This window comes from Polypterus senegalus, chromosome 13, assembly GCF_016835505.1.
Source record: "Polypterus senegalus isolate Bchr_013 chromosome 13, ASM1683550v1, whole genome shotgun sequence".
In the NCBI taxonomy this organism is placed as follows: domain Eukaryota; kingdom Metazoa; phylum Chordata; class Cladistia; order Polypteriformes; family Polypteridae; genus Polypterus; species Polypterus senegalus.
In genome coordinates, this window is record NC_053166.1 from 132,008,936 (window position 1) to 132,023,101 (window position 14,166).

The 14,166-nt window shown below is 38.6% G+C and overlaps 1 protein-coding gene across 1 annotated transcript in view; it reads right to left on the minus strand.

Moving 5' to 3' along the window:
- snx8a (sorting nexin 8a) overlaps nt 1-3,021 on the minus strand; it is a 64,227-nt gene extending 61,206 nt beyond the window's left edge. The window contains exon 1 of the mRNA XM_039773980.1: nt 2,892-3,021. Coding sequence (XP_039629914.1) covers nt 2,892-2,913 — 22 coding nt within the window. The 5' untranslated portion in view covers nt 2,914-3,021. The remainder of the gene's footprint in view (nt 1-2,891) is intronic.
- Between the last annotated feature and the right edge of the window lie 11,145 nt (nt 3,022-14,166).

The window sequence follows — 14,166 nt, forward strand, 5'->3', positions numbered from 1 at the left end:
GCCTATATAGAAGTTATTCCACTCAGTTAACCCTTTTTGCTTGGGTTGCCAAAGCGTGTAGTATAAGTGTCCTGCCCTCGTCTCCGTGAGACTTGCTGCAAATCACATGAGAAATAATCTGTGATATAGATAGATAGATAGATAGATAGATAGATATACTGTACTTACATACGAGTCTGGATACCCCCCATGTGAAACTCGCGGTTACACCAGTTTCATCCAGGGTCTCCAGTTTTCCCTCACGCAGTTAGCAACTCTCTGTTGGCCCAGTGTTAATGAGAATATTTTGTTAAGTGATTTTAATAGCATTCTGCACTGAAATTTTTTTTGCTTTAAAAAGAACAAAAAAAAAAAAGTATATATTCCCATGATAATTTCAATTTATGTTAATTGTTTAGGTAGTACAGTGGGAATATGTATGCAAGGAGCCTGCCCCAGTTAACCTGTGCAAAACCTACAAGGAAGCCGATTTTCAAGGAGCACTTTAATCTTAACTACAAATTCTTATCTGCAACTTTGGAACAGGAATCCTATCTAGAAATGATGCTCCTTTAAATAAGGAACTTTTTCTAAAAATAAAATTCAAGGATTAAACTCTCTTTCCCAATCTCTCTGCAACACTACATTAGCACACTTAGGAGTGAGACTTTTTTTGCCTTTGTAGTTTCCATTTCTTCACTCACCATTTGCTGCTGTCCTCCATATTTAGCACCACCCACTTATTAATAGTGGCACCTCTTAATTTTGAGTTGCTTGCATTTCAGTCAGAATTGGTAGCTTGTATTTATTTATTTTTTAAACAAACCAAATGGAGAACAGATCAAATCAAAACTAATACAGGTGGAAACACCACGGTTTGTTAAAGAAAACAATGGGCAAGTATGTAACAAAAAGATCATATTATAAATCAAGATACCACTAACCACTTCCGTAAGCATTTAACATGCATTTAATACTGGAATTCAAGTTCAGGCATATCATTATGTACAGTTTTAGATACCTCAGTGTCCACATTATAGAGGACCCGACATGGTCCAAAGCACAGCGACACCTTGCAAAGAAGGCATTACAACGTCTTTACCACCTTTGACACCTCAGGGATTTTAGGCTGCCCTTCCAGTTCCTAAAGAACTTTTATGTATCTGTCATCGAAAAATATCCTGACAGAAAGTGAAAACAGCATGTAGCAAGATCACAAGGCTCTACAGACAACAGTGCTGTCAGCTGAATATATCACTAGGTGTGCACTCTCCGCCTTCCAGGAGATTTACTATAGACAAAGTGATGTGAAACGATGGTAATGAAAATTATCACGAGATACCATCCATCCCAATGATGACCTCTTCTCTGTGCTACATTCAGAAAAACCCCACCACTGCCTGAAGACCAGTTCAGAGAGACGGAGATTTTTTTCCCCCTGCAGTCAATCCACATCCTAAATGAAGATGGTGCCTAGAGCTACATGATGCCCTACTTACACCTATGCATAATTTACTTATTACATACTTTTATAATTTTAATATAATACATGCTATTGCAGTCCCTTAATGATTTTTAGGGATATAAAAGTCATGCATTACTGTTAAATGTCCTTGTATAGATCCTTTAATGCAGACTTAAGAGTTTAGCAACTATGCATTTCACTACATAATGCACAATGTATAACTGTATGTGACAGACAAAATTTGATGTTGATTTTACCACAATGAAAAGTGATGAACGCAACAAATACATGTAAGAGAAGATTAAGTCTGGTATCTGAATCTACTGGTGCCAGAGATAATGGCCCTTACAGTTTGATAAAACACAAACGATAGTAAAGTGACTGTGCTGGACCAGCTAGCCCAAGTTGTCCCATTAATATCTACAGCCTAGACCACTTTGAACATGTGCAAAATATCCTCATCTAGGTCCCAAATGTGTCTTTTAGACCTAAAACAGACAAATCGATTAAGACAAGAAATCAAATATCTTCAGCACAGCCAGAACAAAACAGAAATGAACCTACCTCTCGTCTAGACCAATTTTATACATTTCCAAAAGACCCTGCTCTGAATAACCGCATTAGGAAAATAGACCTATTTCCCATACCCCACCACTTTCATGTCAGTGGGTAACTGATGTCCTATACTATTTAAAATTGCAAAAAAATCAATTCTCACTCAGAGGGTCTGTTTAAAGACAGGATCTAATACTGTAATAACATTTTAGAATAAGCTTCTATATCGAGGAAAAGGATACTTTCCTTGCTGCTTTTAAAGATTTGCTTTGTTGCTTGGCTCTCCTTTCCTTCTTTTTGGGTCAGGGGGTTGAACTTCGGTTTGTTAAGTTTGATTTGAATGCATAGATTGTTATTTGGTTTTAATTAAAACGCAATAAGAATGTAAATAAAAAAGAAAAAGTTTGGACGTTAACGATTCACCTCTCCGACACATTGCCATCCCAGTTTCAGAATGTCTGAAGGGAAGCGGACTCGGGTAATAGGAAAATTGTAACCTGCAGCAAAGCTAATCACAGAACTGTTATATGTGTCGGGATGAGCAAAAGAGGATTCCCCCCGAAAACATCGACGAGCTGCCCCAGCAAGAAGTCAATAGTCGATGAATCCATCATAAGCACACCAGGGATGATAAGCAATTTAATTCTGCCAAGTGTTGCGCTGGTACTGTCGACTATATAGCAAAATTAAATAATGAACGTGAAGAGAACAAACACGCACAGTTAATCATTCCAAGGCTGAGAAATCATGTCGCTTTTATAATTTTTACCACTCCCAGGTAAATTATCGCAGCAATTAAGACGTGCTCAGACATCTATGTGTCGTTCAATTTCACCACAACACATGCATGGCGTCAAGCAACTTAATAGCATCGGAAAACGAGTTACTTTACCTTCATTGATAGCCCCCTCCATAGTTCAACAGTCATGTGAACCGCGCAGCTCCTCCATGTGATCGTGCGAAGAGAACAGCCAACAGAAACACAGGCGGCCAGCGGCCAGCGGCTGCGCTCTTCTACGCTAATGAGAGCAGCGGGCCAATAACACGTTACCCGGAGTGACGAGAATACAAGTATGTGCGTTTCAACTAGGCGAGGGGAGCGTCTTGGGTCTGTACAGGAAACACACCAGATTGTACGCTACCGCTTCTGCTGACGTTGCCTTTAAATTAGAGTTGGCGAACGCATACCGAAGAAAAAATACCTTACCACACTGCCAAAAACTCAGTCACGAGGGTAAATCGGCATTTATAATGTAGTTGGACAGCTGCGCATAAGTGGTTTTCGCTCCAGATTGTAAGTCGGTGGTAATACATTTTTTTTGTGTTATCCAATTAAAAGAGCAATTCCATATGTAAACCCAAAGGAACTATCGTAAGTTCATGCGTCAAGAAATACAAATATATTTTATGGTAAGCCGAATTAACATTTAGAGACCTATCAAAATGCATTTTTAGATATCTGAAAATGAACTATAGACATAACGGATTACGTCTATTTGAACATATCCATCCATCTATCCACTATCCATCCATCTTCTGAACCCGCTTTATCCTGAGCAGGGGGTTCGGCATTTTTTTTAAAGATAACTTATAGATTCAAAATGATCCTGAACATTTTGAGATCTAAAATTAAATTACAGATATCTCGAAATAAGTTTGTAGGCAACATAGTACAAAAGATTCAGTTAACCTTTACAGCGTTCAGGATGAATGATCACATAGAGAATGACACTACAGACATTTGGTATTCAAGAGCAGAATACCTTCTTAGTGATTGAAGGTATTACATGGTAGCTGGACTGTGTTACCTTATTAAGAGCAAACTGGAAGGTAGTTGTAACCCATTAGCCAGTTAAATTGCAGCACAGCATCCCGACATTGTAAGTAATGGGACTGTGTTGCCTTTAGGTGGGGTAAACTAGAAGCTGCCTAATAGATTTGGTACTTTTATGGACCACAAAAGAATACAGAGTTACCAGGAACCACAAGGGGCAGCTTTAACTTGGTCCAGCCCTTGTCCATAGAAATGAATGTGAGGCTTTCTCAAAAGTAGATAGATAGATAGATACTTTATTAATCCCAAGGGGAAATTCACATAATCCAGCAGCAGCATACTGATACAAAAAAAATATTAAACTAAAGAGAATAAAAATGCAGGTAAAAACAGACAATAACTTTGAATAATATTAACATTTACCCCACCCCCCGGGTGGAATTGAAGAGTCGCATAGTGTGGGGTAGGAACGATCTCCTCAGTCTGTCAGTAGAGCAGGATGGTGACAGTAGTCTGTCGCTGAAGCTGCTCCTCTGCCTGGAGATGACACTGTTCAGTGGATGCAGTGGATTCTTCATGATTGACAGAAGCCTGCTCAGCGCCGGTTGCTCTGCCACGGATGTCAACCTGTCCAGCTCCATACCTACAATAGAGCCTACCTTCCTCACTAGTTTGTCCAGACGTGAGACGCCCTTCTTTTTTATGCTGCCTCCCCAGCACACCACCTTGTAGAAGAGGGCACTCGCCGCAACCGTCTGGTAGAACATCTGCAGCATCTTATTGCAGATGTTGAAGGACGCCAACCTTCTAAGGAAGTATAGTCGGCTCTGACCTTTCTTACACAGAGCATCTGTATTGGCAGTCCAGTCCAATTTATCATCCAGCTGCACTCCCAGGGTTTATAGGTCTGTACCCTCTGCACACAGTCGCCTCTGATGATCACAGGGTCCATGAGGGGCCTGGGCCTCCTAAAATCCACCACCAGCTCCTTGGTTTTGCTGGTGTTCAGGTGTAAGTGGTTTGAGTCGCACCATTTAACAAAGTCTTTGATTAGATTCCTATACTCCTCCTCCTGCCCACCCCTAATGCAGCCCACGATAGCAGTGTCGTCAGCGAACTTTTGCACGTGGCAGGACTCCGAGTTGTATTGGAAGTCTGATGTATATAGGCTAAACAGGACCGGAGAAAGTACAGTCCCCTGCGGCGCTCCTGTGATTGCTGACCACAATGTCACACCTGCAGTTCACGAGACGCACATACTGAAGTCTCTCTGTAAGATAGTCCACGATCCATGCCACCAGGCGTGAATCTACTCCCATCTCTGTCAGCTTGTCCCTAAGGAGCAGAGGTTGGATGGTGTTGAAGGCGCTAGAGAAGTCCAGAAACATAATTTTTACAGCACCACTGCCTCTGTCCAAGTGGGAGAGGGATCTCTGAGGGCAGATTTAAAGCTACATTGAGCCAGAGTTGGGACTTAACAGAAGACCCTTACCCAGTCAGGAGGCCAGCATAATGGATGGACAGGGGGAGACAGCCTTCCAAGATTGTATGCTCTCCTGATGCTGTATGTGACAGCATTTCTGGGACATTCTGGGACATTATACCCATACACACACCTACATTCAGTACTGGAAACTGAAGTCCTGTGGGCAGCTGTGTTGGGTTCTGTGGGTGCTGCTAGGGGGAGCCTTGGGGAATAGCAGTCCCTACTTCTTTGGGCTTCCATCTGACCCAGAAGTGCTTCCTCCATGCAGTGTCCTGATGTTGAATGTACTCCCAGGTCCTGCATAAAAGGGACCACCTCACCTCATCTGGGCAGTTAGACTTGTGTGGAGAACAATGCTTGCCTAGAGAAGTAAAGGAAGTTGTTAGGAAAGGATGGAAAAGAAAGAAAGAGTTGATTGTGTGACCTGTTGAAAGGTATTGTGCAAAAAAAAAAAACATATATTTGAACCCAGAGCTGGAGTTAGTACAGTTTTGTCTGGGGTTTGGGAGTCTGTGACACCCACTAGTAGCCACAATTATAATTTTATTTTAGAGAACAAACTATACAGTAACAAAAACTAGTCAAAGATACAGTCATGTAAGCAAGTATGCTCATTGTGTTAATAAACAATCACACCAAAAAGAAAACATATAACGCATATTCTCTGGACATCGGAGAACTTTATGAAATAACCAGAGGACCCAAGGTGATTTCTCATATATTAAAATAGCAGGTATGATATATGTCCAATTAGGAGGGAGCTGAGTGGACCAAGTGGAGGTAATTACCCGCCAGGCCAGTGGGTGCAGGGGTGCGCTAAACCTACTTCTGTTATCTCTGCAGGCCAAATCCAGTAAAACCTGCCTGATTTAACATCACTTCTGGTTTCCAACGCCACGACAGATGTCACTTCTTTTCCTCAGTCAAATCAGTTAAGTCTGGAAGATGACCTATGCACATCAGTGCTTTTCACAAGACCCTTTTGCAGGCAGGGACAATATGCGGGTGGCTGCCCCAAACCTTTTTCTGTGTGTTGAGACTATTACTTTCACACAGGGAACTCCAGCAAAGACTTGGCAAGATATATCACAATAAAATTAATTCATTCTTGCCAAATCTTCTGTCTTCCATTTAGGGGTCGCCACAACAGATCATCCTTCTGCATCTATCCCTGTCTTTCACATCATTTTTGGCCACACTGACTGCCTTCACATCCTCCCACACCACATTCATAAACCTCCTCTTTGGCCTTCTTCTTTTCCTCTTGTCTGACAGTTCCCTCCTCAATATTCTTTTCTCAATGTAAGAAAAGGTCAAGTGTCTTTGTGTCTGTCTTTGTATTTGTGTGCCCATCTTGTTGCTTTGTCTCTGTTATATGCCATTTTGTATGGGATTTGTAAATACAGTGCTAATATTTTGTGATGCTCCATCTGTTGGAATGAAAAATACAATGTATTTTAATACTACAAGCATTACAATATACATTTCAATAGAGCGTGCACTGAAAACATTAATACTGAATATGTCCAACAGAGAGCAACTGCTGGACAGACAGCAATCAGCTTATCCACCTTAATAAAAGAACAAGTGCCTGTGTATCTGTGTGTCCATCAAGTTGATATTACTTGGAAGAAAACTGTAAAAATTGAGAAAAAAAATATAAAGTGATAATAAAAATGCCAAATAAGAATCTAAAAATAAAAAAATTGACTTCTTAGCCTATTTTGTTGTTCAATGTTATATGCTGGCAACAGCAGCGTGGTAGTGAATCTCTTACCCCAGCTTGGGCCATGTGAATGAGGTTTATAGCTGTAATACTAATGACTTAAATTATTATGGGAAGGAGCCATGTTTTTTTTTCTGTTTTGTGATTTCAGTGTGATCACTGCTTAAGAAGAAAAATATTTAACCCAGTAATACAGAAGACTAAAGCTGTTTGGATGCAAAATATTTTGATCTTCCTTGCTCATTGAGGCCATAACATGGTTTAGCTCACAGTGTATTTGAGTCACCCAGAAAAGCAATTGAAGTGGTGGATGATTTTGTCGCATTTGTATTCCTCCCCTTTTAGGTTTTTATAATGTTCTAGTGGCAGAGACTTGAACTCTTTTGTGGTCTTTTTTTATACCTTTTGCAGTGTTGTTTTAATGTGGTAGTTATAAACATTGCTAGGGTTACTCAAGCATCTTATGTTAGATTAATTCTTAGGCTATATTGACACTAATACATTTTCATTTAAAATGGTGCTTATAAAGACAATCAATCTCCATCCACACTGCCATTTTCACATTGTTTACAAAAGTATTTCCTCTCACAATAAAATGACCAAAAACACATATGATATAACCGTTTCACTGCACTAAGGGCATGCGTGCAATGACAGAAAAATCCATGAAGAAATGTTAACAGTGCTGTTCACAGGATTTATTGGAAAACTGTAGCAATCGGTAAATGGTCTGTGTTTTGTGCATGTATGCAGCATTCAAATTGTACAAAACGCAATTTAGATGCATATAGGTAAGCAACACAAAAAAGCACCATGGAAACCAACTCCTCTGTGTTCACAATGTTGGATTACGGTTTTCTTCTGCAAAAGGTGACCAATCAAGGAATGAGATGTTGTAAAGAGCAGGATTCAGTCAGGGAAGGGCCACATTATAAGAGCAAAAGAATTAGAGTCTGGGTTTTCAAAGTCTTCATTTTCACCCATCCATGATGCAATGCTAAAATCAGAATCATTTTTTATGTTTCTTTTGTTTATTTTTGACTATTTAATTTATGTTGTTTATGTTCATTATTCTTTGTGTTTGATTTTGTTTATGTATGCAAGCTGCCTGTGTTATGTTCCATGTGTTTTGTGAGTGAACCCCAGGAGTTGGGACCACCTGCCAATCACTTCCAGGAACTCTCCACCACTGTATAAAACTGGAGGGTCTCCAACAGTCCCTGATGGTTCATTATGAATGTGGTCTTGGGGAGTGAGTTCTTGTGCTTTTTTGTGAATTTTGGATGCTTAGTGGATTTGTTGGCCTATTGCTCTGTATTTCTGCTATTCTTGGGAGTTCATATTGGAACTTGTTCACCTTGGATTGTTCTTGCTGGCAACTCCTTTTTGCCTTGTGTGCTCTACAGAGCTTTTTATATTCACAGAGCTTTTTGAGAAATAATCCATTTTGTTTTATAAAGATGTGGTGCTTGCCCTTATTACTAGCCAGGGTTTAACTGTGATACCCTCTCTAGTGGGCATTATTGAACTGCTTTTGGAATTTATTGGGACTTATATACTTTAGGACTCCCAGTCCATGACAGCTAAGCATTGTGCAGACAAAAGTTGAAAATGGACATTAATGTCAGTGTTTTTAAACAGTAGTTTGGATGTAGTCTATTGTCAAGTGATTTATTCACCTTTATGTGTTCCCTTTCTATTTTTCTTGTTACAGGAAATATTTAGATATATCTTGTTATTTGTTGTTTCTTGTTGGGCCGTTGTGGAGGGAACTGTGAGCAGGACTGCTTTTAGGAAGCAGTTCTTAAGGCAGGTGAATTGAAGCAAGTGCAATTGTTGTCAATGTTATATGTTATTTATTTTTTACTTGCTTTTGTAAAGAATTCCTTTAAATAATCAATTGGTTACTCTGATCTTTTGCATCTATTTAATTAATTAATTTCTGATGTTAGTTTTGTTGTTTCATTTTCATTTTAATATTTATAAGAAATATTCATGCCTTCTTCTGATGGTATTTTTTTTTTTTCATGGCTGTTTGTATTTTGTGGTGATTCTGCTACTACATGGCTAAGAAACATGGATCAGAAGTGTGTGCCACATGAAGTCGTCATTGCAACAGTGTAAAGGTTGTGCCAAGCAGTTCCTGGTATTCCTTGACTATGGATAGATCCTTTAAGTTTTGCCAATGCATTTTGTGTAGTGTTCCTTGTTAATAGAATTAAAAACTTTTGACAGTGAATTTAGGGTTTTTGATTCTAGCATGAAGACAGAATGATCTCACCTTTGGCTTCACACTAGCATTTCATATTCCTGTTCCTGTTTAAATTTAATCTGCAGAAAAGGAATTTATTTGTTGCATGTGGGGTCTCATGGCTGTGAGGGTGGGATACTGGGTCCCTTTATGTGAATTGTAAACCCAAGACCCTTTCTCTTTTCTTTTTTCATCTTTATGTTTTTATAGTTGTTTCTTTGTTTTCCTCTTTGTAATAAAGTATAGCTGATCTAATTTTTGTCTCATGTAACACTGGAGGCAGGAACTGTCCTTTTCACCTGTCTACATACTTTGTTTTTTTAGAAAGACACAATAAAATACATGTTGTGCTGCTTCAAGAAATGCATCTTAAGATGATTGGTGTGGTAGATGCAATAGCAAGCACTTTTGCGTAATGTTATTATTTTCAGCTCCGATTAAATAGTATTGCACGATTAATTATAAATATCAAATTATGTGTTCTCATTGCGAGAGAGATATTTTGGTTCAATACTGTTTTTTACTGTCAGAAAATATTTTCTTTTTGCTTGGTGTATTTTCACCTTAATGTGGTCTTCCATCATAAACATAATTCTTTTATTTTGTTATGGTTGCTTGTGTATTGCCAGTGATTTAAATAAAAATATTTAGTATATCTTCATCTGGAACATTCCCTACTTATTTTATTTCACATTTCTGTACCTAGCTTCTCAGAATTGTTGTTAAGATTTAAGTCTGTTGCATAGCCAGTTGTAAAATTACTTGGCAATATGGTTTTCCTTTATCTCTTCCTACATTAAACATTCGTATCTCTCACCTTGAAAATAAGTTCCAGAATTTGCATCATACAGTATGTGTCCTTTAGTTTTTGATAAAGGTCACAAAACGCTGATGGCGGTGTTAAAAAAAGATCTTAATGTCCTTCTAATACAACATGCCAGATTTCTGGTTCACCATGTTCCCTCATTATTATTTATTTAGGGCTTCTCCTGGAAGTCTTTTAGCCCTGTGTCTTAGAAGGTGTACATTTTTTTTTACCTTTGTTCACTCTATAAAATTTAACATAGCATTTAGGAATTTGAAATTCAGGAAAAGTATTCCTGCTTCAATTGTCATTGATGAGTTTCACGTATCCTGATGCAGAGATAATGCTGGTGAATCCCTTTCTGATTTCCAGTTTTTTCACTGAGCCTGTGTGATTGGTGTAGAAGTGTAAAATACGCCGAAGATTGTCACCTTGAAGGAAGGCTCTCAGGAGTCGTAGGATGATCAAACAGAATAATTAGCTTTATTGCAATAAAACAATAACACAGACTCAACCCAATTCGGACAAATCAAGCTGAGCCCCGAACAGACCAAAAATCACAGTTTATATAATCATTTCTTATCATCCTGATCTCGCTCAAACCAGCTCATTCACCACTTATTCTGACTCCCTTTTCCTGTAGCTGGCCTGTCAAATTCTTTTATGATGACCAAGGTATTTTTATTTTCTGTTATTCAACTTCATTTTTCTGCTTCGCTTATTTTTTAGGTCGGCTGAGAGCCAACAGGTGTTTTCCCTTCTTCCATCCTTGAGCTGTCGTTATCTCATCGTTCTCTCTTCCTGGGTCCTCTCACTAGGTTTTTTTTTAGCAGCTAGAGCTAAGCTGCAATTAAAAAAGAAATATGGCATGGGCATTTATTTAACCATTTGTTTAGCAGGCCTAACTTGCATTAATATTTGCACTACGGTTAATGCTTATATTTTCCTATATTTATTTATGCTAATACATGAATATACTAATTTTATTTTCTATATTGGCCTTATGAGATTGTGTTTTTTTTCCATTTGGAATTAAATCATGATTTGAATTAAATAAACTAAAATTGGCATTACTTTGGTCCAAAAGTAACAAGTGTGCTGTCAATCTGGCAACTTGGAGAAAAGAAGCTAGCACATTAACAAACTACTGTATCATTCTCAAACTACCTCTTTTAATACCAATGCAATATTGACAGGTGGACATCCATGATTAGTTTTTCACTGGTCAAAGTGTGGGATCAATATCTTAGTTGATGCTGTGTATGATCAGCATATTCTCTGAACTTTCCACAACATGAGTGCAAGGTATGGCAAGTTTAGCTCCTTTTTCTCATTTCTCCTTTTATTTTTACCAAAATCATGTGGCCTCTCTTTTATAGCCCTGCTATCTGTTCACCCTCTTTATTCAAACTTTACATCTTTACCTTTTGTCAGTAACTTACTTTCTGCTCAGTATTTTCTTCTTTGGGGTGGTACGGTGGCACAGTGAAAGTGTTGATACCTCACAGTAAGGAGACCAGGGTTTGCATTCCTGGACCTACCTGGGTGGAGTTTACGTGTTCTCCGCATGTCTCCATGAGTTTTCTCTGGGTGCTCTGGTTCCCTCCCACTGTCCAAAGACATGCAGTTTAAGTGGATTGGCAATGCTAAATTGTCTCCAGTGTTTGTCTGATGTGTGTGTGTGTGTTTCTGTTTGCTTGTGATGGAGTTCTGCCTGGGTTTGTTCCTGCCTTGCACCCTATGCTAACTGGGATAGGCTCAAAACCCTCCCTCAAGGTCCGGACTTAAAAGGTTAAAAAATTCCATATTTGTAGCTTCTTGTGTCACCCAACCTTTATGTGTGAAATCTGAGCTAGAGATCTACCCCCTTATTCCCATTTTGGCTTTTGGAACACTGTCTTCAGTAACATCAAATGTTGATTTAGAAACCTAAACTGTTATTTTGCTCAGTTTCAGTTGATCTATCTGACATTTTCTGCTTGACAGTACATCTACTATTCCTGATACCTTTATCTACTTAACACAATTTGGCCTTTACTTTCTACTGATTCAGGGGTGTGTTTTCTTTTATCGCCACGTATCTCAAATTTATTAGATACATCTTCACTTATGTTATCCATCCATCCATCTTCCAACCTGCTGAATCCAAATACAGGGTCACAGGGGTCTGCTGGAGCCAATCCCAGGGCACAAGGCAGGAACCAATCCTGGGCAGGGTGCCAACCCACCACAGGACACACACAAACACACCCACGCACCAAGCACACACTAGGGCCAATTTAGAATCACCATTCCACCTAACCGGTATGTCTTTTGACTGTGGGAGGAAACCAGAGCGCCCGGAGGAAACCCACGCAGACACGGGGAGAACATGCAAACTCCACGCAGGGAGGACCCAGGAAGCGAACCCAGGTCCACTAACTGCGAGGCAGCAGCGCTACCACTGCGCCACCATGCCGCCCTTATGTTATCCTCTTCTCAAATAAATTTTTTATGCTAGCAACTACAGCAGCATATATTTTTTTAGTTTACAGATGCAAATCCTCTAAGCTGTTTAATCTCAAATACTGCCTAACTTAATTTTGTAGTCTCATCTATATGGAGTGGTCAACATCAGACATTGATAAAAAACATCTTTGCAAGCCTTACTTATTTGGGAGAATGCAGTCCTGGCACTTGCAGCATTGCAAAATAATGACCCATGACTTATTATTACTGGTGAGTCTGATGTTTTGCACTTAGAACTTCTCCATACACTATGCAGGAACTTGTGGTGCTGATTGCATGGGATGAAGTTATTGGAGTCTATCTATCACATATATTCTGGATTTGTTTCTAAATGATATACAGTAGGAAATTAGTTTGTATTGCTCAGAGTTTGAGATTTTGTATATAGGAATGGAGGAAAGATGGAGTATTCTTTTACCCTTTATTAGATTTTTTTTAGATTACTTATATTATTGTTTCAGGTTTGGCCCTTTTGAAATTAAATCACAAACATTATAGACACCAGTAAGGCTAACATGTACTGTATCACTTGCACAGACAGTAGGCAGACTTGAAATGGAGCTCAGGTTCATAATGCTGTGAGGTAGAAGCACGGTTGCCAACCATTTTTAAACCTACAGACAGTATAGATTTATAATTTTGCATACAAGTATTAGGTACAAAATGTAGATTTCTATCAACTTTTGAGCTATTTCCGCTAACTGAAACAGTACTTTTTATTCATGCAGCTGCTCCAATTTATTCAACTTTATTTTTATAATAATTGTTCAATATATTATTAATTTGGTTTGTTGTTGATGGTTCTTTAATGTACATAATATAAAAATATAAACATTGTATTGTGGTTTACTTCTCAAATATTCATCCCCAATTCTGATTATACAAGAAAGTCTAGGGGAAACCACTCCAGATTTTCCACTATTGTTCTTTATCATTTTTTTACTATTATGTCAGTTTTTCTGGTACGTTTTCTTCAATTCAATTTTTAACTCTTGATGTATATGTTATACTTTATACATTCAATACTGTTTAAACTAAACATATAGCAATTTGTTATTGTTTGATACACTATGTGTTCAGTATTTGCATTCATTTAATTTGTTAACCCATCACCAGTACTTCCATTCACTGAATCCATTACTAAATTTTAGATTATAATGGAAGAAGCATAGTCCAGCTGGGAAGTTGTGTATAATTTTGGGTCACTTGCATTGTAAGTGTGAAGAAGCTGGAGTACAAAATTAAACTTGGTGTTTTTTATAAATAGCCATCATGTTGGTGCAGTAGGTGGCACTGCCGCTTCACAAATTTGGCATCCTTGGTTCAAATCCTGTGCTAAAGTCCACGTTAAGTTTGCATGTTCTGCCCTTGTTTGTATCAGTTTTCCTTCAGCATCCTCAAAGATGGCCCAAGTGTGAGTCCCACTCTGTAGCAATAGGATTTGGCCCCCTGTGACCCAAAATTAAATTAATCAAGCTTGAGTATAAGATGAGATTCTTTGTTAATTTTAATACATATTGTAAAATAGTTTTTTATGTACTTAACATAATGAAAAAAGAAAATATGACACATGCAGAAGAAGGTCAGTCATCTGTCATGCCAAATCTTCATCAATTC